Genomic DNA, 25,617 nt, shown 5'->3' with positions numbered 1-25,617 from the left:
TGTGCGTGTCACAGTGCTGAGATAATGTAGGACACAAGGAAATGTAGGCTTGAGCGTGAAAAAAATAAAACACAATGAATATTACAGTAAGTGTGTGCATGTCAGAGAGGTGGTACGGAAAACAGAATATTTTCGGTGAATGTGTGCGTGTCACAGAAGTGGCACGCAAAGCACAATGAATATTATCTGTAAATGTGTGCGTGTCACAGAGGTGGCGCGCTCAATAGAATATTATCAGTAAATGTGTGTGTGTCATACAACTGGCACGCAAAGCACAATTAACATTTCCAGTAAGCGTGTGCGTGTCACAGAGGTGGCACGCAAAGCAAAACAAGAAACTCCCACGATGAAACAAAGATGGCGGCATGTTGCGTGAAATACGTGCCACTGCAGGTCAAGGATCAGTTTAACGCTGCGCAGAAGGCAAACGACGTCAGGAGAAGACTCTGAATGCCAAGGGTTTATTCTTCAGCAAGAAGTAACCCATCCAGGTCTCAGCCAGCTCAGCAGAAACTCCAGTACATTTTAAAGACAAACTATTCTATTGCCAGGGAGTTCTCTGAGGTTCTCTGGTAACCAAGACAGCGTGACATCAGAAGCACACATGCCTCAGATGCCACAGTAGGTCCTGCATGAAAGGGTAGTATCAGAACTACACTACAAAAGGGTCCATGTTTCATTCATGTATAGCTCCAAACCTGGAACAGAACCCTCTGCTCAAGTATGGCACTTCGGCTGATCAGTCGCAAGTACAAGAAAAAGCATATTGGAGAACGACATAAAAACAGCAAAATGGCATTTCCTCCCACTAGTAAAAACATATCCAAAATAACTTGGAACCTGTCGGGGGGGATCTGGTATTGAGGTTCACAAGATCAACAAACATATCTGATTGTCTCCAAAAGGAAAGTGTGGATATCATATGACCCAGGACCATATCCACTTAAGAAATGTAACCTATTTACCCCAGTTCACATGCTTAACTATCTCTAACATTTCATTCCACACCAAGAATAAGCACAGTTGCATGATAGTAGCAACATAAATTGTGAAATTCCCTACATATGAATCAGATCACTGAAAGACTTCCCAAATAGGCTACTCTCACAATCCACACCCTTCCAACCAAACACAACAATTATATGAAGGGTTCAGACTCGCTCCTCTTTACACGCGAAGGCACAGTGGCAGAAGACATGATAGGAGCACTACTCTAATCTCCCCACGCAAACCCAAAAATGTCTCACACAGGGTATATTAGAACTTAATATCCTTCAAATGGGCACACCCTAAGGGCAGACCCGAGGGCAGATGCCTTTCAACCAGTCGATCACGAGCTACCAGTAGCTCACAAACACCTTCAGAGTAGATCACAGCCTTGATTTCAAAATAAATAAGCACGGGGTCCCATTTCCCTTTTACAGTTAAGGGAAGGCTGTGTTCATTTTATAATATTATCTTCAGGCTGAAGATAGCAGGGCTTGATAATGAACAGTGCTGGAGTCAGATTTATAATCCAAGGTACAGAGGTGAAAAACTGCAGCAGTGAGGTAATTACGTCTTAAATAAATGTCATTGTCAACTTAGTATTGGATGAGAACAAAATAGGTTTTCTGAAAGCTTTTAAATGGGGGGACATTAAATTGATGAGTTACCTTTAATGATTATGGTAACTCTTAATTTTTATTTTCTCCCATTTTAAGGTGTTCCATTTACAAACAGCAGGCCCCTTGCTCACAGAGGTCAGTAGACACTAAGCCATATTTATAGCATACAAAATCTGTCTTTTTTTAAATGGAGGAATTTTAAAGTGAAGAAAAATATTTCTATGAAACATTAAGTCAATGCTTTTCTCAACTTTCAATTAAGCCAATTATGTCTTAAGATTTTATGAAGCATGTTTCTTCACTTAAAATTCCTCCCATTTAAAAAAATGGCTAGATTATAAATATTATAGATACGACAGGAGTATAACCCATAGACCAAGTCAGGACTGGGTAGGAAGGTACAATTATCACACAATGTCCTGAAAGGTAAAAGTCAGTAGACAATTATACATAGCATGCAGATAGCATTACTGAAGTGGACAGGAAGGAGATCATTCATTATTTATTTTTAGGTCAAAAGACAGTTCGTTATTTTTAGGTAATGACATTAATTTCATGGTTGGAAGAATACAGTTGGAAACAGCACTGCATTAAATGTATTGACAACCACAGAAAAACTTGGTGCAACAACAAACGTGAATAAATAGTGCAAGTGGCGACGCAAGTGAAAGAAGAGAAGACAGCGTGGTCTGCGCACTGTGTGTGAAGTGCAATTTATCTACAGTGAGTGGCTAGAAACGGCGCATGTGACTAAGTGATATCACATGGGACACAATTAATTTGTTAGGTTGGAGCCACTAAGGAGAAGTGCGCCTATTGATTAGGCTGTTGGGGAGGAAGTGTGGGTAGGCGGGACACACAGGGGAAGGAGGGAAAAGCTCTTGAGCGTGCTAAGGGTTACCTTATGTCATCCTTGTAAATATGGATTTTTGTGCAATCCTTGTAATTCAAAGGCTGCAGGGAAGTATGAATTGGTGATCTACAAGGATCGGGTTGCTGGAGGGTACCGGTGAGGGCTGGGGAGAAGGAAAGGGGGTTAGTGATTGGCTGGGTATTGACCGCAAGCACCGTTTCACACAGTTAATGGTAGCGTCGTGATGGAAGAATGAAAGGGGAGGGGGGGGTTGGGGGTTTGGCGGAACGGGGGGTGGGTTAGCGGGACAATAGGAATATCAAGGCGAAGGCCGGGATTAGATAAAAACCAATGTTATCGACCAGAACACATGAACAAAGTCACAGATATTCCTGTTATGCTGCAGACCTCATGTTGAGCAATAGTAATCAAAGACAAAAACAATAAGGATAATGTTTCTAAATATACTGCATAAGCGTGCCAGGATGCAGTTAGTACAATTCAAGTGGAGGTAGGGGCACAGTTCAGAAGTAGGTTGTGGCTCTAGGATGAAAGCCAGGGATGAAAGGGGGAATTGGAAAGCGCTGCTTTAATGGTTTCAGTGGAGGTAAAAAAGAGTCAGGTGGTGACCGTACTGTTCCATTCATCGAGGGTGTTGAGGCCCCTGCTGATGGAGTCACAGATTGTCATCCATTTACATTCTGCCTTATTGAGTAGCATTCTGATGTCCCCTCCTCGGATAGGCAGTGTAGGTTTTTCAATCACCTGCCATTGTATGTCTGTATCAAGATGGTCCTTTTGTAAGTAGTGTGAAACCAAAGGGGCTGTCATGGTTTTACAGTTGATGCGGCTCTTGTGCTGAATAATACGCTGTTTGATCATTTGCGTCGTTTGTCCGATATAAATCAGATCGCACGGGCATCTGATGGCGTAGATTACATTTTGCGATCTACAATTCGTGTGTTTTTTAAGCTTGTAGGTTCGACCGTTGGCAACAAAATCTTTAGTGTTGATGGTGAGACAGCAAACGCTGCAAGATTGGCATTTGTAATGTCCTACTATAGGGTTGAGGCCCCAAGCAGCTGTGATGGTGTTCCTGTCTTGTTGGATTTGTGGCCAGGTTATGGCATGTACCAGATGGTTGGCTAGATTGCTGCCTCGTTGGTATGAGAACAAAGGTTCATCTTTAAATTGTTCATGAGAGCGTAACAAAGACCAATTTCTTCTGATAATTTTGTTTATTTTGTTGCTGTGAGGATTGAATTTTGAGACAAACGGGATCCTTGACATTGGTTTCTTGGGTTGAGTGATTAGAAGATGTTCCCTATGGCAATACCACGCTCTTTTCTTTGCTCTTGTGACCAATCGTTTGGGGTAGCCGCGATGTATTAGTTTCTTGGTCAACACGTCCGCTTCCCTGAAATAATCTTTTTTCCATTTACAGTTGCGGCGGATTCGGAGAAATTGTCCATAGGGTAAACCGTCACGTAGTCCACGTGGGTGGTAACTTGAATATAGCAACAACGTATTCTTTTCAGTTGGCTTACGATATAGGGTAGTGCCCAGTTGCCCTTCTTCGGCATGGATAGTAACATCCAAGAAAGGTAAATCATTTTGCTTGCAGTCACTGGTGAAAGTGAGGTGTTCTTGAGAGCGATTGAGCCATTCAACGAAGGGCCGCAATGTGTCAGCTGAGCCAGTCCAGAGTAATAGAACGTCGTCTATATACCTGCGCCACAGGTTGATGTTGTTGAGATATGGATTCATTGGTGTCAAGATCAATGTCTTTTCCAGGTGATAGACAAACAGGATGGCAAAGTTTGGGGCAAAACATGCGCCCATAGAGACTCCTTTGATTTGTAGAAAGAATGTATCCTGGCAGAGAAAGTAATTATTTTTTAAGGCTATTCGTAGTAGATCCATGATGAAATCTGTCGGGATACGTGTGGGCTGTGGTCTTGTAATGAGTGAATTGTGGATGACCTGTAGGCCTTCGTCATGCGGGATGTTAGTATAAAGGGACTCGATGTCCAATCCAGCCATCACTTGTAGATTAGTGTCAAAGGGTAGGTCCTCGATGGTGTTGATGAGATCCATCGTGTCCCTGATATAGGTCTCTGTTTCTGGGACAAAGGGCTTAATGATGGAGTCTATGTATTTCCCAAGTGGCTCCAAAACTGATCCGCAGCCGGAAACAATTGGTCTGCCCGGGGGATTCAACATGTCTTTGTGTATTTTGGGCAAGACGTACAGTACCGGGGTCCGGGGATGAGCGTCGTTAAGGAACTCAAATTCCTTCTTGGTGATGATGTCTTTATCCTTGGCATCCATGGTAACTGAAAGTATTTTCTTTCGGATGTCATCAAGAGGATCTTTGGGAAGAGGTCGATAATGTTCCTGGTTTGCCAATTGTCTTTTGATTTCAAGATCATATTTGGTTGTGCTCATAATCACAATCCCTCCACCCTTATCCGCCGGTTTAATGATGATATCTTTGTTTTCTTTGAGGGTGTTCAGGGCTAGTTTCTCAGTGAGCGGGAGGTTATATGGAGTAAAATATGGTTGATTTTTGAGATCCATCACATCTTTCAGTACCAATCGTTCAAATGCCAAGATCTCTGGTGGCATGGCATGAGATGGAGGATTAAAAGTAGACGGCGGTCTGAAGGGTGAAGGATTAAGGGGTGCCGAATCAGCTTTGTCTGCGAAGTAATATTTTAACCGAATCCGTCTGAAGAATTTCAGAAGGCTGGCTTGAAGGTCCAGAAAGTCCGTGTGTTCAGTTGGCACGAATGTGAGCCCGCGAGATAAGAGGTTAATCTCGTCGCTACTGAACACATGGTCTGATAAATTGAAAATTGGTATTTGTAGATCAGTAGTTGCTTGTGAGTTTGCGATTCAGCACAACCTCCCTCCCCCCTCCCCCCCTCTTGTTGAAACGGACACGCTGACGTATGCAGGTAAATGCTGCTCATTATATTTCTTATAGGCGTGGTGGCCTGACATATGGGCGCGTTTCACAAATCCTTCTTCGCTTCTCCCCTTCTCCCCAGCCATGACCAGGCATGACTAACTACACAGCAGGTCAGAACGCGGAGGCAATTCAGTACAACCCTCCCTCTTCAACTTGGCCAAGGTAGAGGCAGAATCATTGACGAGGTAATGTCATTCTTCCATCACGACGCTACCATTAACTGTGTGAAACGGTGCTTGCGGTCAATACCCAGCCAATCACTAACCCCCTTCCCTTCTCCCCAGCCCTCACCGGTACCCTCCAGCAACCCGAACCTTGTAGATCACCAATTCATACTTCCCTGCAGCCTTTGAATTACAAGGATTGCACAAAAATCCATATTTACAAGGATGACATAAGGTAACCCTTAGCACGCTCAAGAGCTTTTCCCTCCTTCCCCTGTGTGTCCCGCCTACCCACACTTCCTCCCCCGCCCTAACACTCCTTCCCTTTCTTCACAGCACCACTTCAGTCAGACAACCAGTCCTGATGATGATCCGAAATGGCCCGGATCGAAACGCCGTCGACCCAACAGCCTAATCAATAGGCGCACTTCTCCTTAGTGGCTCCAACCTAACAAATTAATTGTGTCCCATGTGATATCTCTTAGTCACATGCGCCGTTTCTAGCCACTCACTGTAGATAAATTGCACTTCACACACAGTGCGCCGACCACGCTGTCTTCTCTTTTACTTGCGTCGCCACTTGCACTATTTATTCACGTTTGTTGTTGCACCAAGTTTTTCTGTGGTTGTCAATACATTTAATGCAGTGCTGTTTCCAACTGTATTCTTCCAACCATGAAATGAATGTCATTACCTAAAAATAACGAACTGTCTTTTGACCTAAAAATAAATAATGAATGATCTCCTTCCTGTCCACTTCAGTAATGCTATCTGCATGCTATGTATAATTGTCTACTGACTTTTACCTTTCAGGACATTGTGTGATAATTGTAGATTATAAATATGACATGAGGGCCCAATTCACAACGGCAATCTGAGACAAAAGTCTAACTTTACGACTTTTGTTATTCACAGGGGTCAGTTACAAGTTATATCTTTATGTATGCAGTTGGGCCGTACTCTCCGCACCCGGGACGTACTCTCCGGCTCGGGCTAGACTCTCTGGCTTGGGCTGGATGGAGTGTATTCAATGGGCTGGAATACAAAGTTTTTCACAGAGGAACAGTAAAAACGTGTGATAAATGGTAGAGGAGGTCATGAAAATCAGTTTGGGCAGGGAAAAGGCTGTGGCCTGACACTACATCATATCCCAGAAAAGTTTGCTCATTTGCATCATGGTATATGCAGACTCATCCTAAACATGAGGCCGTATAGATGTTGAAGAGGGTGGCGCTCGGGCAGGATCCCTGAGACACTCCACAGCTGATCTCTGTGGGTTCTCAGTTCAACAGTAGAAGTCTGACTCACTGTGTTCGGCCGGTGAGGAAGGAACAGATACATTCTAGCACTTTGTTGCGGATGCCAAAGTCGTGGAGTCTTGCGCAGAGAGTGTGGTGGGAGACTGTGTAGAGGGAGGCTGAGAAGTCCAGGAGGATGAGGGCAGCAGTTTTGCCTTGATCAAGGAGGGTGCAGATGTCGTCCGTAGGGATGAGGAGAGTGGTCTCTTTGCTGTGTTTGCTTCTGAAGCCTTATTGGGAGAGGTCCTGGATGTGGTTTGTTTTGATGAACTTGGAGACTTGGGTGTTAATAGCTTCCTCAATGACTTTGGCTGGGAAGGGGAGCAGAGAGAGGTGTTGTTGTCGTCGAGGTTGTCCAGGTAGAAACTGAGGTAGCTGAGGAGGATATAGTTACAACGTTCTTATCTTCATGCCTGAGAGATTAGCAAAACATAACCACTGTGTAGAGTATGATTAAACAAATATCTAAATAAACCTTGGAGGTCTATAGGGTTTTTGTGTAACTTGTAAATCATGGTTTTAGTAAGATAGGGTGGCAGGTTAATGCTAGCGCTGCAGAGATCTAAGCTTAGCCTGCAGATCAAGATTTCAATTGCCAGTATAGCTCAGTGCTGTAATGTTCCTATGAACAATCAAGTACATCCCAATGCTAGTGATACAGCTCAGTAATTCATCTTCTACAGAGATCTGTATCTCACTTGCTTTTCACAGATTTGAAACCAAGGATGCGCAACTTTGTCCTTCATCCTTCTAGAGGTGGATATATTTATTCAATGGACATGGGCAATTAAAACAATTGATATAACAGCAGGACTGCTTCACAATTTAGAGCTTAATATAAAGAAATCCTATATAATATGGAATCCAAATCAACTTTCTCTAGATAGTAGGTAGGTACTTAACCTGCTTCCCATTCATCATCCCTTCTTGCTCACTCTGCAACAGCAGAAACATATGGGTTCCTATAAAAAAAAAAGCTCAGAAATGTAATTGAAACATGCACGTTTGTAGTAACATCCAATGGTCACCTTCTAAGAAACTATAGAAGTATAAGGAGGAATAGGTGTATTTTTTTCTTCTTCCCTGAAATAAACAAAAGAGCCTTCGATTTGTCCTTACCTGCTACTCACAAGCCCCAAAAATGAAATACTTTTTTTTAAATTTGAGTTTCCCTTTTCTCTTATCCTGGCAACAGCAAAGAAATTTTAACATTGTGAATGTGTGCCTCTCAAACCAATTCCCAAAATAATCAAATAATCAGTTTTATCTTAACAAAGGTTTCTCTGCAATAGCTTTTATCTTAGTAGTTAGTAAGATGTAAATAATGTAAATAATGTAGCCACTCCCCTCATGTATCACTGTCATGCAGAAAGCAGTTATTAAAGGTTAAAAACACTTCAAAGGTTTAGGGGGAACTCATCACCAAAACACTCTATGTCCACTGGTATCTCTTGTACTGTCAATTACTATCCTCATGGAACCTGATTCCTAAAGCTTTCTGACATGAGAATACCATATGTGTCGTACAGTTCTTTGTAATCTATCGTTGTTGGACAGGTCTTTTCTCTCTTCCAATGAAGATGGTAATACCTACTGGCCTGCTCATGTAAAGTTATAGATGCATGTCATGCATAGTTCTTGCACTGAAATCCATGTGAGTATGTCAAGTATGTGTTGTTGTAAGTGTGTCAATGCTGTAGACTGTGAGATCCTTTTGGATAGTCCATAGCTTAATATGGTACAAGTGCTGATACACTTGAAGCGTATCGCCTACATTCCTGAGCTGGATGGTGTTGCATCAGACACTAGAATTTGTTAGGGAAGGAGGCATAGCTCCCTATATAAATTCCATCTGACCTATTTAGCAGGGAATTGCTGATTAGTCCCCTGACCACTGCCATTTTGGTGATGGTAAGGAAAAAAGGGGTGATTCAGCAGATTCTGTTGAGGGAGGAAACTTTCTAGTCTGGGCATTGGGCCTTTTGTCTTTCCTCAAGTAACCCCTCTAGGAAGGCTTAGGACAGCCAGGTATTGAGCTTCACACCTATTGTGGTCATGATATGGGAAATCCTGTTTGAAGCCAGCATCATCACTACCTGCTGTGAGGGCCATTATCTCCCCCAATTGTTTTTGGTTAAACTCTTTTGTAAATCACATGATGAATGACAGAGTTTGATTCTTTTTTTTGTCACTAATTGGACTTCCGAATTAATTTAAAAAACAACTCTGTACTATTTCTGTTTGATGTATTTCCTTGTTAAGCTGGTTACCTTACAATAGTCAAACACTCAAGATACTCAAGAGGTGTTATTGGATTGCCCTTTTGCTTCAAATAAAATAAAATAAAGTGCAGCTTACTTGTTCAACCAAATGTAGCAAAAGATTGCAAAAGTCTATGGGAACACAGAAGGGTACATTTACAATAGAATGGCAAAACATGCTTGATAAGCAAAAGTTGCTAACACCACACTCTGCCATTCTGAAAATGAAGGATGCGCGGTGTATTATTATTATTGTTATTGTTATTATTTTACTGCTACTACTACATTTACTACTATTACTCCTACTAATAATACCACTACTACTACTACTAATACTACTAATAATACGACTGCTACTAATAATAATCATATTAATAATAATTTACCATTGGTTTTGTTTGAAGAGCAAGTAAAACACCACCAATTTGTAAGCTCATAAACACACAAAAGGAGAGAGAACACAACATTAGCATAACGTTTTATAGCATGCATAATATAACACATCACATCACATAGCAAAACGTGGCATGGCATGGCATAACATGGCAAAGAAAAGCACCACCAACAAATGGCATTTCCCAATACATGGAAGTGCACCACTTTGTATGCACATGAAAGGGTTGTTGTTGGAAATGGCCCTTTTTAGGGTGCTTTCCCTCGACATTTAGCTTTTGTCCCTCCTGGTTTTCCACTTACCTATGTGCTAGCCTTAGGACTTTTGTCACTTTTGTCACTTCTATTCAGTACTCAAGCGCTGCGCTTGTCATACACATACTGATGATTGATTCACTGATTTGAGTTAGCTGTAAATCCCTTTTCTACGGTTGAGACATATACCTAAGGCTTGTAACTCAAATGTTGCTCTGTGGGCCTGCAGCAATGGTTGTGCCACCCACGGAGGTAGCTCTTCAAATGTGCCACAAGTTTGCCCTGGCGGGGCCTGTGTGTGCAGCTTACTGTTACTCTGCTTGGCATTTAAAAAGCTACTTGCCAAGGTTCTGCATGTCTCGCTCTACATGGGAGTGCTCCTTGGGGGGAGGGTGTGGTGCCTAGAAGAGGCTGGGCACAGGCGTGGGTGTTTTACATGCACTGGTTGCGTATGTTACCGGATGGTGCGTTCGGTATGATGGGGCCTGCTTCTCACGTCGATTAACAAGGGGGACCAGTGGAAAAGCTATTGGGCAGTATTACCTACATGCAGAAGAGTAGCAGTATCGTATTTGATACTGATGGGTTAGCAATAATAAATCCTCTCCAGTTGCTAGAGTGGATTCAACATTACTAATGTGGAAATGCCACTTTGGGAAAGTGGGCATTTCTGTGCTTGTGGCTCTGTATGCCTGCCCCCTGTCTCCTATCCACATCTGGGTGCTGGGGGAAAACTACATCTGTGCATTCCTGTTAGAAGGCCATAAAATAGGGGCTCAAGGGAAACTGCAGACCTTTGACTCTGAGGGGCCTTCCTTGGTATGGATATGAGGAGTGGAATTGGCACCTGCATTCCAAGGGGCAGGGCCCTGGCCCCACTTAAGATATTGATGAAGCCTATCAGGGTAGGATGGCATTTAAAGAGGGACTGTGCATTTCAATGGTGGCCTTTTGAACTGAAAATATCTTCAAAGGCCATTATGGGCATAACTACTGGGGCTCTTCCCTCTGGAGTTAAAGAAGCTTTTGGGATTGGAACCATACGCTGGTTCGATGCTGGGATATCAACAAGAGTAACCACTGGGGTAGGAGGGACTGCAATTGGATTATCCACAGACTTGGGGTGACCTAGGGCTTGTCATGCCACAGGAATGGGACTATCACTATGTAGATTTTTCCTGGATGTTGCTGGTCTGCAGCTGATTGCCAACTGTGGTAGATCGGGTGCCTAAGCACCACCCCCATGGGTCAATTGGCTAGCCTTCTGTCCACGAACAAGATCCCAGGAACAGGAAGGATCTCCCCGTTTCCACGAAATCTGAAGGACTGTGCAATGAGGACCAGAAATGTGTGGAGAGATTGTCGGTTAAGACAAGGAACGTCTTGAAGGGCGCCATAATCACACTCTGCAGAGGAGCATGCTCGCAAGGGACCTGTGCTGGCAACCGGAAACCAGTGCTAGCTCGCAGTCCATAGCGTGTGGTGTCCAAGGTGTGTTGAGGGAAGTTTACTGAGCCTGAGGGACCCGAGCTGGAAGTCACACCACGAGGTACTCTGTTGTTGAGAATATTGTGACTGGACCCAAGGGGTCTCGTTGTGCCTTGTGTGCAGCTAAGGTTGGCTGCCTGGAGCAACTGCAGCTCGCACCTCAGCCTGAGGGGAAACATTTCTCCAATTTGGAAGTGCGCCAGATTACGGTGTCACAGTCTTTTGCCTACGGGGCAATAGTGATCTTGCACTCATGAAGGTGCCGATGGGTGCCTGAAGGCCTTATCTGGAGGGATGAAACCAAGTAGCTGTTTTCTTCTGCTCTAGGTGGTCCCGGCAATCTAATGGAAGTTTTAACCAGCGGGTGCAAAGTGTATCTTTGGCTGGTGTAGTTTGAGTGGCTGAGGGGCTGGGTCATGAGGTGTAGTCAAAACCTGTGATTTCCTGACCATTACAATTGTACGGCATATGTGATATTGGGAATGTTGTGTTCTATGCTCATGTGTTAGCGGGAAAGTGGAATACCTCTGAATAGCTTGCATATATGTTTCTGTTGCTTTTGATGTGAGAGGGATTGTTTGGATCGGGAACACCTCGGGGAAGTACCCACATGGGTTTATGTTGCTTCTGGGGCTAAGGCATTAACGGGGCAGAGGAATACCTATAACTAGTACAAATATGTTCATGCCATTTTGCTGCTAATAGGAGAGTTCAACAATTGCATATAACTGTAAAGCCTATTTACAATGAGTATGTAATTTTGATTTCAATGTGTGCGTAATACAAAAACCAGTGTTTTATACATACTGTGTGGAGTCTTTTTTGTAGTATACTCAGTGTGTTGTGAGGGTGATGTTGTGCCAATACTTTACACTTTGACCCTGAGCAGAAGCCTGGCTGCTCTGTGCCTAGCTAGCTAAGAGTGAGCGCAGGTTATCAGACAAATGTATCATACTCTTCCTATCTAGACGGTGGATTCTGCCTGGGTTCCATGTGTACCAGCCTGTCAGAAATCACTGGGTCTAGCAATTGTGAAATGAATGTCGCAGAGAATACAGTGTGCATAGTCCAAGACTTCTTACTTGAAAAGTTATTAATTGTTTGATCCTCAAGCAATTCATTCATCTCATCAAGCGAACATTATAGACTTTACACAGGATTTTTCTCACTTATCAGCTGCAGTTATCCTCTATTAAATCGTGAGTAAATGCTGCAAAAAGGGAGAGGTCCTTGTGCCACCGGGACACTTCAGATTAAATGTTACTGGCACAGAAGGTGGTGGCCTAGTGAATACAGACTCTCTAGGATGGCTCCACTGGTGCATTAAGCGTAGCTCAGGGCATGGGGTTACAATTTATGTGAGATGGAAGGTTGTCAAGCTGTTCGCCATTCGTGGGATTGGTGGAACTGCACCAGTCCACTGGTGAATTGGAGGCAGACAAGAGTGGTCTAAGTAGATTCAGATGACATTTTGTCACATTTGATATATGAAATCAACCACATCAGTATTCTTGAAGAGTGGATGTGGCAGGGAAAAAGCTAATAATTACATTTGAGTTAATAGGAGGCCATATTGTACTATCACATGGTACACTTTGTTGTTCATTGAGCAGGTGTCATTTGCATCCATGTAATCTGTGCATTTTGAAAGATAAAGAAGACTGACCTGATTCTCAAACTGCAGCATGTAGTACATTCTGTAGTACTACAAAATGTGCGTTTTGCCCAAACTAATAAGTGCAAAGTTCTCTGACCAAATGCGGAGTCTCCACAAATGTAGGTATAGAGTTGAGTAGTAAATGTTGGAGAGGCACAGGGGATTGGGTGGGAAAAGTTGCAGACTTACTTCTAAAAGGGATGGGATTAAGGAGGAATAGGAGGGGCTTAGGAAGGGTCAAGGAGAGGTTTAGGGAGGGATGCCACCCACCAACACAAGAGCAGGTCAATTGAGTTACTCTGGGGGCATACTTTGCAGTAAGTTTACACTTCTGAATAAATCTACTACTTTTCGGTATTCACAAACTGCACTTTAGTAGTAACTTACACTTTTGTAGTAAGTTCAGCACTGCACAAGAACAACCAGACAACTACCAGTACTGCAACATCGTTCCATAGAAGAAATTGAAGCAGGGACTTACAACAATAGTGTAAGCTACTACAAATGTGCAGTTTGTGATTACTGAAAAATAGTAAACATACTCAAACGGGTAAGTACTACAAAAGTGCAGTTAGTCAGTAGGACTTTGTAGTACGTGTTGTAGTACTACAGTGAATCAGGCTCGAAATTTTATATTTTCTGAAAATAGGAACACACATCTTTTTGCAGCAAAATAATTCTTCAACAAAAGCACATTTACCTCTGATACGGATCAGCCGACAGAGGACTAGTGGTCGCAATGGATTGGATAATATAGGTGGTGGATTTGGAACACGGGTGGTGGGTGGGGTAGGGAAGGGAAGGGGTTAGGGGTTTTCATATAGTTTTGTTTTTCTTCTGTCAAGTTATAGCATATACAAGGCTTTTTTAAAGTAGCTCAAGCCCACATGAGCACTGGTGGACTTAAGTTGTCCCTTTCAAACTCTAGATTTAACACTGTTAAAGGATGTGATGGCAATATCTGCAAGTATTTTTTGTATGTGCTTCAATCTTTCAATAAAAAGATTTAATACTAAAAACACATTTGCCTTAACATATCACGAAAAAACTTTAGCAGATCATCAATTACTTGTTTTCTGATACTCTTCTTGACTGATGGGGCATAGAATAAAAAAGTCTCCATGTGGAACTTACATCAACTTGGTCTATCACTTACCTGTTTACTGGTAGTAAATGGTCTTCTGATTTTGCATCAAACCATGGACTCCTTGGCTGCTCTGCATACAGATGGGTTGACTGGCAATGCAGAGTCAAAGGGGATAAGCGTTCCGAAGCTGGCCATAGCAGAGCTGGGCTAAGCTGCTGCCTGACAATTGCAGTGTCACAGTCTCTTCCACTGCTGCCCATGTTATAGTTGATCATAGAGGGATTACAGAATGCCATAGAGGGATAGTCATGTCTGCTTTCCATGTACGATGAAGGTATGTACACTGGACTGTGTTCCACTGTCAAAGTTGGCTGTAGACTGCTGTAAGGTATGGGAGAACCAAGGTCTGATGGAGAACTCTTCATTTCAGTTTTACCGCGCCCAGTGTCATAGAAAGAATGAAGTAGAGAAAACTCCTTATGTGGATGAGCTGACATTTTGAGTCAAGACAAAACCTGCGATGTATGCATTTCCAATCGTTAAGAGAAAACAGGAAGGCTGAAAATGAAGCAGAAAAAATTACTTCTCAATCTGTTTTCTTAGCATTGAAGACAATCCTGAATAAAACAGAAATGCATGATGGTAACTGTAAAGCATTCAGAGGCTGCTTGTAATCAGACTGCCCAAAATGCATCTTAAAATAATTTCCTGCACAGTTGTAGGCTGGGTTAAGATTGGGAAAATTGCTTTAAAAATATTTAAAAGGGCTTTGCTTTCACAGCGAAAATGAAAACCACAAATACAAATAATGCGGAGTATTCAGAATCAAGTAGTGAGAATGTGCCTGAATTTAAAAAAGCATGAGCATGTCACTCTTGCTTAGGTATTCTGCCAGTGGGCTTCTAACCATTTAAAGGAACTAGTTTGTAGTAATTCCCTAAGCCTACACAGTGCTAACAAGGCCTAACATATAAAATGTACTTTACACCTGAAAATCTAGCCTCACACTTCAGTCCTACAAGAAATTTGATTTCCAATAAGGTAACTTGTTTCTGCCAAAGCAAGCAAGGATGAATCAGACACAGATAATTCTCAAAATCATGGGTTTCCATCTCTGGAATGATATACATATATCCTTAAGAGATCAACCAAAATAGATTAGATTCAGGAAAGACCTAAATTAATATCTCTCTAAAAATGCTTTTAGCGCAACAGTGATACACTGGGGCAATCCTGTTCTATTCCCGGGCCCCATCTCACCAACAAATCTTCACTTGGCCAGATGTTTCTGATATTTTTCAGAAAGACTGTCTAAGATATCCTTTTTACCTGAAGATCTTGCAATAAACTTAAGTTATAGTCTGAATCTTCCAACATCATTCTACGTAGTTGCAAATCATCTTATGTAGTGCTATTAGAAATCTCGCACAAATAAATGAATAAAACCAGCATTTAAAAAAAAAAAAAATTGTAGAATGGCACATTTCATTTTTGTTAGTTTTGCTAATTCATTCGCAGCATGCAAATGCTACAGAAATAACCTCGTCTAAACCAACCAATTACTAAGCAAAGCAATAAATAAATGTGCATTAGAAAGCTTGAAATGATTATTGAATTCTTCAGAACATTCAAAATCCATCATTTATTTCTCTTACTCTTTCTTCACTCGCTAACATTATGAGAACATTGAAGGAATGCAGTGAACTTCATTGTTTGATACGAGTGAAAATTTAACAACAAACAACCAAATTAAGTTGGTCTTTCACTTCACATTATCAGAGGTCCTCTTAAATCTTGTGACCAAAGATCATAAAGAATGTAGGCGAGAAGCTGGGCAATATGTGAAAATAAAGAAACAAAAGTCAAGAAACCCACAATAAGGAAAAGAAAATGAAGAAAATGACAGTTATTTTTTTAGGTTATGTTGACACTAAAAGAAGGACATTATTAAAATAGGCAGTAAGAACATTTATTAAGGTGGATACAAGGTCAGGAAAAAAGTTAGGTTTGAGATTAGGGTAACGGTTGAGGTAGGTCTCTGGGTAACATTTAATGGTTTGGTTTAGTGTGAGAGGGGCTGATTCACAAATGTATTTGTATACTTAATCTGAACTTTGGTAGGCAAATACCTTGATTCTCAAGAACATTCTCACTTGCAAAAGAACAGTCTGTTGTAGTTTTACACATATGCACAGTTCTGCACTGTGGCGGGTCATGCAGTTTTGATAGGTGAGAGAATGCCTGTCTTTTTAGAGTGGAGTTGGCGAAGGATCACCACTTATTGATGGGATTCGGGAAAAAAAGGGTTTTATCCATGTGGAAAAACATTTTCTCGATGGACAACGAAAATACATTTGCTAAAGCACAAATGAGATATATTTACTTGTGCGTAAATGTATATCCATTACATTTTCAGATATCACTTATGCATGTCAATACTCTTAGAAAGCTGCAACAGTCACAGCTTTTCACATTACCCCTGCCTTTCCCTTAACATGTAAAAAAGTCACATATTTACTGCTAATGGAGGCATATACCTAGGGAATAGTTTTATTATATGTTTGTAAATGTGGTGCCGGGTAAGTGTTATAGTTAGGTTTGTAATCAGTATTGGGGTTAGGTAAGGATTTTAGGTTTATGGCTAATATTAGGGTTAGTGTTTGTTACAACTTGGTTTTAAATTGAGCATTAGGTTAAGGACTAGGATTAGGGTTAATGTTAGAGATAGTAAAAACATTGGGTTTAGGGTTATTATGGGTATTGTTATTGAAATTCCCATTAGGGATATTGTTATTAAATATTGAAGTATTGATATTCATCGTAAAGGTTTCTTAATTAGTGGTAATGGAGCAGTAAATAGGTAATCAATTATACATGACATGTAGATGCTAACAATACTAAATTATTTTATTGAGAAGAAATATGAACATATTGAAACATCATGGGGGTTGGGAAGAACAGCTTTCAGCTTCAAGGTCAGGTATTGTCATCATTGCAAATGTTTCTTTTACCAGTAATCAGACACAAGTTTGTCAATTGTTTCATGAATTTTACAATGTTTTCCTTTGAAGGCAACAAGAAGAAATCTTCCTCCTACTATTCAAATTGAAGGTTGCTGTAATGTCTGAATTTCCCTTAAACCGTATACTATATCAACTTTCAAAAAGAAACAGGCAATACATCATCATCTAACTGGACACCTGAAGTAACACACTTTGTAAATGTAAAATTAAAAAATAAAAGCTTATTAATGAAGAGAAGGGAAATATTCATGAGCAGATGTGGACAATACACAGAAGCTTTGTGTAGTCACTCAAAGTGAACGCAGCCAATGGGTAGAGTGGACTGGGCCACTGCTGCATGCTGTATTCTGGGGTAGGAGGAAGCAAAATGTAAATGGCAAATCAACAGAACAATAGATGAATCCTGCTGACTAAAAACCCCTGTATGTATGTATATTATATCAGACTTTATTTTGGAAAACAAAAGTCAGGGGAGGCATCTAAATTTGACTGAACGGAAAGGCCTGAAAACAGCGGGCCCGATTCACAAAGGTCAACTTAGACGTTTGGTCAAAACATAGACTAAACTTCTAGGTTTACTACAAAGGAAATTCACAAAGGTCATTTACGAGTTCTATCTTTATGTCTACACTTGGGCCGAATCTCAGCATACGTGCGGACATAAAGAGAGTATTTGTAAATGCCCTTTGTGAATTCCCAAAGTTGGAAACTTGGATGTGTAGATTAAGTTTAGACCAAATATCCATGTTTATCTTTGAGAATCAAGCCCAAGCCCAAGTTTTATTTGCCAGGTATATGACAACATCTAGAAGTGATGAGCAAAAGTTAAGACCTTGTTGACATAGTGAACTCTAACCTAGATTTGGGCATGAATCTATGAGTATTATCCAACTCCCTGTCCACTCAAAATGTTGTATGTTGATGAAATCAACTCTGCCTGTCTGTTTGTGTGTCCTAAGAGAGCTGTGAGAGAGCAGTATGGTACTCTCCCTTGGATACATTCACCCTTTCATCCACTTGGTACACTGAACACAAAGTGACAAATGCAGACTGTGATAGAGTAGGGCTTAGGGATTGTTTGCAGGTATGGATGTCAGGAGCTCAAGGGGAGACCCAGAGCCTACTGCATAGTTCATCCAGTATGAGGGGGACTTATTGCCACATCATTTGTGCAGAAACAACACAGTATTAACACTGTATCTACCCTCAATCTCTGTGCATTCAACTGTAATGGTATGTTATTTAATGCAGATTTGTAGAGCACACTATCACCCAGGAGAGTTTCTTGGCACTGAGCAGGTGTGAGCCTAGTCAAACCTAGGGTCTAATGGGTCTATTCGAAAAGCAGGGCCAACAACTTTTTGCGGAATTCAGTAAGTGACGAAGAGGCTCATATGTGCAGTGGCAGCTTGTTCTATGGTTTGTGAGTGATGTAGGAGAATGTCCATCACTGAATCTGGTTTATGGTACAAGTGGAATATGTGCAAATAGGAGCCCGGACAGGTGGAGGTGTCTGGAAGGTTTGTAAATGCAGATACGATTGTTGAGGTATACTGGGCCAGTGTTATGTAGCGCCTTGAAAGTGTGTATGAGGAGTTTGATTTGAATTGGAATTGTTTGTGTAGTGGGAGCCAGTGGAGGTAAACAACGTTTACCACAAATTTTTTACTACGCGGTACCTTTACCACGCGGCCGTTACAACGCAAGTCGTTACCACGACTTGCGCTGGAGGGCGCTGTGGGATAAGGAATTTTATAAATTTATATTCCAACACCTTCCCTAGTATCCACGGGGACTGGTGTTGGAATATAAAATTATACAAATCCTAAATCCGCGCCCTCCAACGCAAGTCGTGGTAACGACTTGCGTTGTAGCGGCCGCATGGTAAAGGTATGCGTTGTTACAACCTGTGTTGTAACAACGTACATCTGCCAGTGGAGCTCCTCCAGGTGTGGTCTGAGGTAAGTGTGACAAGGAAGATTGAGAGGGATTCTGGCTGCTGAGTTCGAAATGGTCTGCTGCCTTCTGGTGAGTTTTTATTGATCTTGGCTTGGAGGTGTTCCCATAGTCCATCTTGCATGTGACCAGGATGTGCATTGCTGTTTTAACGGTGCTGATTGGGAGCCGTTTGAAAATCTTTCTCAACATCTTCAGGGTATGAAAGTATGAGGTGGGGACGGTGTTGACTTGGGCATTCATGTTGCGTTTGCTGTCGATGATGATACCATGAATTTTGGCATAGATGGTGGGGATGGGTGTAGAGCCTAGCTTTGTTGGCCACCAGCTAGTGTCAAACTGTGTAATGTTTTTCCCGAAGATCACAATTTCGGTCTTGTCAGTGTTCAGCTTAAAACAGCTGTTCTTCATCCAGTGGGCTATTTCACTCATGCAGGCATTGAGTTTGATCTGGTTTCTGGGTGTCTTGTAATTACAAAGATAATGAGTTGCGTGCTATCAGCGTAGGAGACAACATTGATGTAGTAAGAATGAATGAGCTGGCTAGTAGGACCATGTGTGTGTTGAAGAGGGTCACGTGCAGTGAGGATCCTTGCTGAACTCTGCTGATGAGGAAGTAAGCGTCAGAGGTGTACAATGCCAGGCAGACTGACTGGGTCCTTCTAGTCAGGAAGGAGCAGGTCAATCAGAGTAAATGTCCTTGGATTCCGATGTAGTGTGGGAGTTGGATGAGGATGAGGTGAGAGATCATGTCAAATGCTGCAGAGAGGTCCAGGAGGTTTAGGGCAGCTGTCTCCTCTGTCAGAGTCATGCGGATGTCATCCAGCAAGTCCCCACACCGCTCCAATTCAGGAAGGATCTCAAGACCTGGCTCTTCGGTTGACCCCAGCAATCAACTGGGTCCCCTTTCCCACTAGTCAAAATATCAGGAGTTATTTGGGAAAAGTGCCCCTTTACATGCTAGGTAATAATTAGAAAAGGTTGTAATGGGAAGTGATAACTGTATCTATATAACAACTGCTCTAAAGTTAGGTGACATGATAGTATGCAGTTAATGCATTGTGATGTAATGTTCTTATGAGAGACATATTTTCAACTGCTTTCTAAAGAGGAGTAGTTTTGGTTATGGAATGTGGGGCTTACCAGATCTCATCGATTTCTACAAATCATGCCACTGACTTTATATGGGCAAACCATGATACAGACAAGATTTTACGTCAACATTTCAGAACTGGCAGTTGATTTCTTATAATTTTTCCTCCACTCATCTAGATTTTCACCCAGAGGCTGGAGCTTTAGTTCAATAATGGATATCCACAGCTCACATACTGAGCCGTACGCTTTTTGTGGTTAATCCTACCAATCTTCTAAAAAACTAATTTTCAGCCACTATGGTTGCTGCTGTCTATTTGTATCCCAAGGTCTTACACCACACAAATAAGATTAGATACATTTTAATATTTATGCTTAAACAACAGCTTTAATATTAACAATTCTATAGGAATATGGAATGTCAACATAGCTGACAAGGCCAGCATTAGACTGAAGCATCTGTTAGTTACTAACATATGTAATTTAGGTTTTCAGCATACTCTATGCATTAATAGATAATCCCTTCTACTAACTCAATGCATTCATTATTAATCATACATTTTCGCCTCTTATAGGGACAATTACCTAAAATCAATACCATGGCCTATTATGGATTTCTTATTAATTTCTTGTCTGTACAATAAGCATAACATCTTTCAGCTTAATACTAAGGGTATCCTCATAATATTCTAGAATGACATAATTATCTGCAAAAAAGTAGGAAGGTTATGCATATAAATCCACACTGGTACATTTCTACCACTTTGATTGAGATCATTAATAAATATGGTAAATAGGGTGAGACCTAAAAAGCAGCTCTGTCTCACACTTTGATTGAATGTGAATCTATTAAGGACTCTCTTGTTCACGGCCAGTGAGATTCTTGGTGGCAATGTACAGATGATTAGCGTTGCCAGGCTGCTGAATCTCAGCTGTGAATTTCTTCCATGAGTGCAGGGACAGATGCATTGGGATCTGCAAGTGCACTACTTATGTGTGCAGGGCCAGCGTGGGATGATGGAGAATGCAGAGAGAAGAAGCAGCAGATGGATTCTTGGTCCCCAAACTGGGCACTGGTTTGAGCACATACAGTTGAGAAGCAGCAGCAGGATCTCAACCTCTATATTGGGGTTAGTAATAATATATCCATCAGGCCAGTATTTTTTCAGCATTCCTATGAAAGTTTCCCATTTCAAGATGGCAATCAGAACTCCCTGTATTTTTCATGTTTTCGTTTGATATATAAGTCATTGCAACTTTTAACATTATAGATCACAATGAGTCGGGATGGACTTTGCTGGTGGGCTAATCTCCCACTTTCACTGTACCTTTTGTTGCTGTCATATGTGCCCTTGTTTTTTTTTACGATTACTTCAGCTCAGTCTTCAGTGTGAATTCTAGTCCACTTTCCTTTCGGTCATACCCAGTTCTTCCACTGCTACTTATCTGCTTTTGTAGATTCTCAATCACACCATCTGATAGGAGGTTTTGGCAAATGAATATAACCTTACAGTGCCCTAACCATAATTCACTTCCATTAGGCATGAGCGTTCCTTTATTTTTTTTATTTTTTGTTGGAGCCAGCATATATATCCTCCCCAAAAAGAAAAGAAGGAAAAACAAACTTTTGTTGAATACATAACATACTGCTCATTAAATACTTGATAATCAAGTCAAGGCAAGTCAAATTAAAAATGATTTTATTTGATTTCAATAAAATCATAAAAGGGTAGGCGTACCACTGTGATTCATAAAACCAAGGGTCAACATTTTAAAAGGGAAATTTAGAAAGGAACAGGAAATGTGGGAAGAAGGCAAAAGAAGAATGAAGCTAAATTGTGTCAACGGGCAATAAATAGTTGAGAAATTAAACAATTATTTTGCCTCCTTTTTCCAGAAGTTTGTAACATGATAAAGCCGTCCTGGGCAGTTAGCAGCTGATTTATTAAAAAAATTATGTAATCAGTGCAAATAAATAACTAGGTACAGTTATTTTCAAGCTGCTTATGTTAATTCGCTGTTTTTGTCCAGTTTTTTTGCTGCCGTTTTCCAAAAGTTTATGGCTCTGCAGGATAGTTGAATAGACGTCCCTCGAGGCATTTTATTACTGCCGCTCTGCATGTCCTTATTTGTGCTTTTCTTAGTGCCTCCCACAAAACAGTTTTCCTGATTTCTAATAGTGCGTGGCAGATACATAGGAGGTGCAACAAAGACTCGTCCCCCTGTCCGCATAGCTGACATTCTTTAGTTGGCCATATGTGTTTCCATTTGGGGGTCAGGTCCTTCATGGGGTATGCCCCCAGCCTCAACAACGTCAAGTAGTGCATTTTTTGTGAGGTGAGATGTGTTCGGACAGGTGCTGTTGGGGTTTTAGAGTCTGGTACAATTGTATCACAGCCCAAACATGGCTTTTTTTTTTTTTTAAATAGCTGTTTTATTGATTAGTGAGGATGTTCATTTTATCTCGTTATTCACAGCTTTTTTGAATCCGGAAAACGTTGTGATGGTCAACCATGCCTCCTCTAACTGTAGCGCCAGGAGCGAATGTTTTAGCACTGATGTAATTGAGTTATTTAGCTTGGTTTGGGTTTCAATCTCCACCCAACAACGGTGTGCTAAAGTGTTATCTTCGGCTTCTCTCATCCTCCAGTAGTATTTGACTAGTGTGCCTTGCCTTACTGGTTGGTGGTTTTTCAATCCGTATTCCAGTCAGATTTGAGCTTGCGAGATGTATCGGGGAATTGAGAATAAGCATTTGAAAAGGATGGATTGAGCTGTGTTTAGTGCGGTCGCATCTTTGTTATTCAATATTTCTGAGCTGTATGCGATGGAAGCGATTTCTCAGCGATTACTTTGAGCACGTGGCCTGTTGAGCAACCTGAGAGCTTTTGCTGTAGGCTTTTAAATGCAAAGAGACACTGTTTAGCTTTCGTGCGGCCTTGGTCCAGATGTTGTATAAAGTTGAGGTGGCAATCCAGTTGGAAGCCTAAGTATTTGTACGAAGACACCCTGATCAAGGGTTTCTCGTCTAATTTCCAGATTAAATAACTTTTTTTTCTTGTTGAATGGTGTTTGGAGAAGCACATCACCTTCGTTTTTATTATGGTTAATTGCAGGGGTGGGCGGACATCTCCGTTCCGCCCACAGAATGTGCGGAGATTTGCCCCTTCCGCCTTTCGCACACAAGGCAGAGAAACAGGCAAATCTCCCCACACTCGAGGGTGGAACGGAAGTTGGCCGCCCACCTCCCACCCGCCTCCCGCCCGAAATATTAAACAATGATTAAAGCCTAAAATAAGATTTAAATAACACTTACCTTATCGCAGGGTCATTTTCCTGGTCTATCTAGCCTTCTTCTTGAAACTGCACATGCGCATGCTCATTCCTGGCGAGGAATGCGCATGCACAGGCTCCCGCGCATGCGCAGTTCCAAGAAGAAGGCTAGATGGACAAGGAAGATGACCCCACGATAATGTAAGTTTTAAAAATCTTATTTTAGGCTTTAATGTGTAATATTGCAGGCGTGAGGCGGGCAGGAGGCGGGTGGGCGGCGGGCGGGTGTCGCGTAACAGAAATATGCGGAGAGGCACTGAGATTGGTTCAATCTCCGTGCCATTACGAAAAAGTCCCACACGCGACTTCCGCCCACCCCTAGTTGATTGTGAGTTGAACTGAAGTGATGTAAGCACCTAGTTTGGAGATTAGTTGCTGCAGACCTTCTGGGATTTGCGCTTAGGACAATATCTTCCACGTATTGAAGACTTGGAGTTAGAATTTTGCCCAATTTTGGGGGGTCGGCTTGAACAAGACGAAGGTACTTGTCTAGGTCTCCGGTGTAAATATTGAATGAGCAGGGGGCCAATACACACCCCTGTTTTAGCCAGTTGGATGTTGCAATCTTAGTAGTTATGCTGCGCCCATCTCCTTTCCTGATTTGGACCCACGTATCTGAGTACAGGTTGATCATCGCCATCAGAACTTTAGTTGGTACCCCCTAGCTTTGCATCTTGGCCCATAGTTTGGCTCTCGATATCTTGTCGAACGCAGCTTTGAGGTCTATGAAGCATGCGTACAAGGTGTTGGAATTTAATATGGCTTTATTGGCCAAGAGCGTAACTGCAGAGATATTTGTGAGGGTGCCCATCTCTCCCCTGAATCCAGTTTGCGTGGTGGGAATAAGGTTTGTCCGGCAAACCTAGTTCTCTAGGTCTGTCAACAGGTTCGAAGCAAATATTTTTGCCTCCACATCGATTAATGCATTTAGCCTATAATTCGTTGGGTCTCAGCATGCGCCCGACTTGTAGATTGGATTTAGGATACTACCTCGCCAAGAGTCGGGAATTGTACCGGACACCAGGGCGTGGGTGAAGAGGGTAGTCAGGAGACCAGACCAGAATGGTGGATCGTGGGGAAACAGGGCTTTTGGCAATCGATTAGGCCCTGGTGCTCCCTCCGTTCTTAACTTGTTGATAGTTTTGAGGACTTGCTCTTGTGATATCTGCGGAGAGAAATTGGATGTGTCTAGACTTGAGGTGTCATTGACTGGCCCTGCACTGGAATCCCCCTTCCCTATTAATATTCCTTGGGTTGGGATTCCTGGGGATGGAGTTTCCTTGTATAAAAGTTTGATGTGGGCTCTCCAGGTGTCCTCCATTATATCCGAGTTGTGATGTCAGTGCCTGCCGTTTATTAGTTGGTTGATGGTTTTCCAGAGAGTTTTGAATCTCATTCTTTGCTGGCGTGGAGGAGTTTTGCCCAGGTTTGTTCATTGTACATTTTCTTTGCCCGCTGACGTCCCGTTTTAGGTCTTTTCTTGTTCGAGATATAAGTAGCTGAATTCCTAGCAGGTTTTTGGTTTACTGTTTTTTAACTGTCTTATATATTTATTCAAACGTTGCTTTTGTTTCCTCAAGTTGTTGGTAAACCAAATTGCCCTTGTTTGTCTTTCTGTTTTGCGGCCATTAGTCGGATTTGGGAATTTGTTGTGTAGTTTACGTAAATGAAAGACTCCCAGGCCCTTGGGCACGATGATTTTGATTTGACGTTCTTTGAGAGACTGATACATATACGCATGATATCATCGATGCTTTCATGTTTGCAGATTAGCCGTTTAAGGTTGTAGCTTTTGGTTGATTGGGACATCGTGTTATTTTTGACTGGAGTTGCCGTATTTCTATGCAGCGTGAAGGTTTGTGGTAGGTGATCGCTTTTCTCCCTGTCAATTATTTGAAAGTTCGAGATGTGGGAAATCAAGGGCATATTACCAAGCCCGCGATAAATGCATTAGCGACTTTAAAAAGTCGCTAACGCATTTTTTTTTCATCGCACTATTACCAATACATCTCTAACCTGAGTTAGAGACGTATTCTTGACGTCATCTATCGCCCCGCGCTGGGGGCGATAGATAATGCTAAGGGGATGCAGGGTGGGCGTTCCCACGTCCATCCACATGTAAAATGTGGTTGGAGGTGTTAACACCCTATTATCAAGGCAGGCGTTGGGAGAAGGA

At 41.9% G+C, this 25,617-nt stretch overlaps 1 protein-coding gene across 1 annotated transcript in view; it reads right to left on the bottom strand.

Annotated features, from left to right (window-relative positions):
* The window catches only part of ESR2 (estrogen receptor 2), a 1,269,185-nt gene that overhangs the window by 905,747 nt on the left and 337,821 nt on the right, over positions 1-25,617 (bottom strand). Inside the window, exon 3 of the mRNA XM_078660316.1 lies at positions 14,107-14,595. Coding sequence (XP_078516442.1) covers positions 14,107-14,534 — 428 coding nt within the window. The 5' untranslated portion in view covers positions 14,535-14,595. The remainder of the gene's footprint in view (positions 1-14,106; positions 14,596-25,617) is intronic.

The sequence above is a fragment of the Lissotriton helveticus genome, chromosome 9 (assembly GCF_964261635.1).
Source record: "Lissotriton helveticus chromosome 9, aLisHel1.1, whole genome shotgun sequence".
Taxonomy (NCBI): Eukaryota; Metazoa; Chordata; class Amphibia; order Caudata; family Salamandridae; genus Lissotriton; species Lissotriton helveticus.
Note: the sequence above shows the minus strand (reverse complement) of the source record. Positions and strands in the feature narration are given on the sequence as shown.